General features: G+C 42.5%; 1 protein-coding gene across 1 annotated transcript; it reads left to right on the forward strand.

The window, feature by feature from the left end:
* The first annotated feature begins 1,405 nt into the window (after positions 1-1,405).
* On the forward strand, positions 1,406-4,270 carry LOC131228091 (putative disease resistance RPP13-like protein 1). Its single transcript, XM_058223922.1, has one exon. The coding sequence runs from the start codon at positions 1,406-1,408 to the stop codon at positions 4,268-4,270; it is 2,865 nt and encodes a 954-aa protein (XP_058079905.1).
* The last annotated feature ends 639 nt before the right edge of the window (positions 4,271-4,909 follow it).

A 4,909-nucleotide genomic window follows, 5' to 3' on the forward strand; every position in this document is an offset into this window, starting at 1 on the left:
ATATTTAGTTTTTTTTTTTTTTTCCTTTCATCCAGGTCTATATGACTTAAACAACATATTGGATGTCAAGCAAACATTACAATGGGCCCTAGGAGGATTTTAACAGTGGACATTCAATCACTATATTCACTCTACCTGATATTTAAATGTGCCTCATTTTTTTTTTTAATCAATTCCTAAAATAATTTGGAAAAATAAATAAAATGTATTGGTAAAATACATAAACTATGGTGGGGCCACAGTGCACCTATCACTGGCCAATTGGCTAGTGTCAGGCTCACCCGCAAAACCTTATCCCCACTGGCCACTTGGCTGGTGTCAGCGTCACCCACGAAACCCAATCTCCAAAAATTGTAAGGCAGGAATTGGGTACTACCAATAGCAAGGTATAGATAGAGACTAATGGTCCTGCGAGGGTTCTGTGGGGCCCATTGCAATATATGTGTCCTATCCACACTGTCCATTTATTTTGACATATTATTTTAGGGCATGAGCCCATAAAAGAGGTAGACTGAAGGCCTGAGCTGACCACACCACAGTAAGTTTTGGTAATAGTAAGGCCCACCGTTGAAACCTCCTTACTTGAGCTCACCGATGATGCTTATTTGCCATCCAACCGGTTCATAAGGTCACATAGATTTGGATGAAGGGAAAACATAAATATCAGCTTGATCCATAACGTTTGTGCCCCCCAAAAGGTTTTTAACTGTAGGCTTTCAATCCTCACTGTTTCTTGTAGCGTGGTCCACTTAAACTTTTGATATGCCTCCCTTATTGGCCCTCCTTATAATGATTTATCAAATATATGGACGGTGTGGATAAAAAGCATAAATCAAGGTTGGCCCACAGAGCCCGTGCCAGAACTATCCGTCTCTAGCAAGGTCATGTGAGGGTAGTATCAATCACTACTTATTTCTTATTTTGTGGCTCATTTGAATACGGATTTGGTTCATTTTTGTATTTCTAATTTAGCATGAGCCGGAGAAAATGATGTACGGAATGGATTTTACATGGACATCTCTGCGGGATCCACAGGGCTTCGTTGGATATATATATATATATATATATATATATATAAAAGCCCCTCTTAAGCTGAAGCATTGGAAATTTTCGCTTTCAGACATCTCTCTCTCAAATACCTGCCATCTCATCTCTCTCTCTCTCTCTCCCTCGATCATCAATTTCGCGCTATCTGATCGCTCTTCGTCTAAATTTCCTTCAATCTAATCTCTCTCTCTCTCTCTCCCTCTCTCCCTCCTCATTTCTTTGATCATCGGTCTCTCCCTCTCAATTACCTGCAATCTCATCGGTCTTTCCCTCTCAATTACCTGCAATCTCATCGGTCTCTCCCTCTCAATTTCCTGCATCTGATCTCTCTCTCTCTCTCTCTCTCTGTTCTGGAATAATGGCGACTGCGCTTGTTTCAATGGTTATGAACAAACTTCGAGAAGAGGTTTATTTGGTTGGTGATGCCAAAGAAGAACTTATAAAGTTATCTTCTACATTGGAATCCATTCAAGCAGTTCTTAATGATGCTGAGATTATGCAATTTCACAACCCAAGTATTCAAGTTTGGTTAAAAAAACTCAAAGATGTGGCTTACGATGCGGAGGACTTGCTAGATGAGATGATTCCATCGCCAGAATCTGAATCAGAGACCAACGACGGTGACGATCGACTCATGGGAAACCAGCCGTGGAAGTGCTTACGTTCACTATTTTCGTGTTGCGGTCTAGAAGATTGGATAAAGTTGGTCCATGATTCATGGACCGACGGTACTCATAATCGCAGCATCGGAGATAAGGTGCGGACATTTGTCAGTAAAGTCGAATCACAACGCGATTTTGCTCGTCAGATAAAACAAGTAAGGGCGAAGCTGGATCAGATTGCAGCTGACACAAGTAAGTTCAGTTTTAAGGAGATTCACAGTTTCCGTGGAGGTAGTCAGCTTCACAAGGCCGAGTTTCAAACGAGTTCGCTAGTAGACGAATCACAGATGCTTGGAAGGGACGAAGAGAAAGATATCATAATAAGCAAGTTGGTCAGCGGGAGCAGTTCTGAGGAGGGACGGATTCATGTCATTTCGATAGTAGGCGTTGGCGGGTTGGGCAAGACGACTCTTGCTCGATTGATCTACAATGATGAAAAGGTGAGGAGCCATTTCCATAAGGTTCTATGGGTTTGTGTTTCTGATGATTTTAATGTAACAAATCTTACAAAAGAAATTATAAAAGCAGCTGGAGGGACAAGTCGGCCGCATTCTCTGCTAGACTCATTGCAAAATCAGCTTATCCAAACATTCCAAGGAAAACGGTTCTTGCTTGTCCTTGATGATGTGTGGAACGATGATAGTGAAAGGTGGGAGAAACTGCGGCTTTCCTTCCAAAGCGGTGCTCATGGAAGTAAAATTTTGGTCACCACCCGCAGCATGAAGGTTGCAAATACATGCATGCCCTCCGCCTACATGCATGAATTAAAAGGTTTATCCTATTCTGATTGCTGGTTACTGTTCAGTAGAATAGCTTTCGCTGGGAGGAAAGAGGAAGATTGCCCGGCGTTGGAAAAGATTGGAAGAGAGATAGCGAAGAAGTGTAAAGGAGTGCCTCTTTCAGTAAAGGTAATTGGAAGCGTCATGCGTTCCAAGAGGACGGCACAAGATTGGCAGGACATCTTGGAAAGTGAAACATGGGAAATACGGGGCATCGCAAAAGGTATCTTACCGGCTTTGTTGCTGAGCCATGAAAATTTGCCTGTCCATTTGAAGCCGTGTTTTGCATATTGCTCAGTATTTCCGAAAGATTATGTGATGGAGAAGGATAAATTAGTCAAGTTGTGGTTAGCTCAGGGTTTCATCAAGCCCCAGGGAAGAAGAGAGATGGAAGCAATTGGCGGAGAGTACTTTGATGATCTACTGGCGCGGTCTTTGTTTCAAAAAGTGGTGATTGGATATGAAGATGAAGAAGAAGTCATCGGATGTACAATACATGATCTATGTCACGATCTCGCCCAATTCATTGCAAAGAATGAATATTGCATCTTTGAGAATGGAATGTCGGACTCCAGCTCTGCTACGGCTCGTCATTCATCTTTTATTGTCAACTGGGAAACGTCCGAAATTCCTGCCCCTCTATGTAATGCAAAAAAATTGCGAACACTCCTCCAAATTGGAGAATCAAAAATTGATTCCATCCCTGATCATTTATTCCAATGCGCTAGGTCCCTTAGGGCATTGTATCTCCACACCAGAATTAAAGAATTGCCAAGCTCAATTGGGTTGCTGAAGCATTTACGGTATCTTGACATGTCTTATTCAGATGTAGTTGAGTTGCCGGAATCAGTGACTTGTCTCCACAATTTGCAGACCTTGAAGTTGAATTGCTGTAGTGAACTCCAGAGACTGCCGAGTGGGATGAGTGCAATGGTCCACTTGAGACATCTGGAATTCAATCACACACGGTCACTAAAGTACTTACCGAAAGGGTTGGGGAGAATAAGTTCCCTTCGAACGTTGAGTAGGTTTATCGTGGGAGGTGATGGAGGATGTAAGATTGGAGAGCTGAAGCAACTTGACTCTCTCCAAGGAAAGCTACTAATAGAACACTTGGAGAGAGTGACGAGCGTGGATGAGGCTAAGGAAGCACAACTGGAGAACAAGTTACAACTTCGCGTATTGTCTCTAGCTATGTCACCAGATGATGCTCTTGAAATGTCAGGAAATGGTGATGTGGAGAGGATGGAAAATGTAGTTGAAGCCCTCCAGCGGCCACTTGCTAACCTAGAAGAGCTGGAAATTTGGGGATACATTGGTTACAAGTTCCCAACCTGGATAGGAGATTATTCATCTTTCTCAAAATTAGTCAAGTTGAAATTAATAGATTGCAATAAGTGTACACAGTTGCCTGGGCTAGGGAGACTACCTTCACTTAAATACCTTCAAATAGCAGCAGGTCTTGTAAAACGGGTGGGAAGTGAGTTTTACGGGAATAGCAGTGGTGGGGACATAAACGCAGTGGCATTCCCGAAGCTGGAAGAGCTCGAGTTCCGTAACATGTATGAATTGGAGGAGTGGGAGTTGAGATTAGAAGATAAAGAGATAATGCCATCTCTACACTCACTAACAATCAGAAAATGCCCAAAATTGAAAGCACTGCCGACACACCTCCCGAAAAGTCTAATGTCCCTCCACATCTATGAAATGACGGGTCTCCCCTATGGATGGAAACAATTGGAGTCACTAAAGACTCTTACTATCAGCAGTTGCTCTAATTGAGGTCTCTTCCTAATGATTTAGGACAGCTCAAGTCGCTTAGGAGTCTCCAGATCAACGACTGCCCCGAGTTGCGATCATCGCCTCAAGGGTTGCAGGGCCTTACCCATCTCCGAATCATGGACAGTCCAATGCTAGAGAAGAAATGCAGAGGGAAGAATTGGAGCAACATATCACACATCCCAAACATCACGATTGATTTGGAAAGAATCAAATGAGGCGTTGAAGATGAGAAGATCCTCAGGTAGACAAGGTTTAAATAATATCATGGCCAACCAGGTACTCTCTCTCTCTCTCTCTCTCTCTCTCTCATCAGATAATGTGAATGAGATCCACACTGCCTCGTGCTCACCCTGGAACTCAAAAATTAGGCTGGCCCAAAACTTAGGTATTTGAGGATTATTTCTATTTTCATCCCTCGTGGATTTGAGGAATCTCTGTGAGGAGTCTAGAGAAGCTCCGTGGATTCAGAGTAATTATCCTTAAGGAAGACGGTGATCGACCTCATCACGTGCTTCCTTACGTCAATAAGTCTCACATAGATTAGTTTTACTTTAGATAAAGTTTAAGTTATAGAAGTTGTTAGAGGACAAATCTAGTTATAATTAATTTTATTTGATTGAAAGGTATGAATGAAATCAC

Source organism: Magnolia sinica, chromosome 15 (genome assembly GCF_029962835.1).
Source record: "Magnolia sinica isolate HGM2019 chromosome 15, MsV1, whole genome shotgun sequence".
NCBI classification, from domain to species: Eukaryota; Viridiplantae; Streptophyta; class Magnoliopsida; order Magnoliales; family Magnoliaceae; genus Magnolia; species Magnolia sinica.

Bases quoted from the DNA above. Each gene is read 5' to 3' on its own strand.
- LOC131228091 (XM_058223922.1), top strand. From the start codon at position 1,406: ATGGCGACTGCGCTTGTTTCAATGGTTATGAACAAACTTCGAGAAGAG.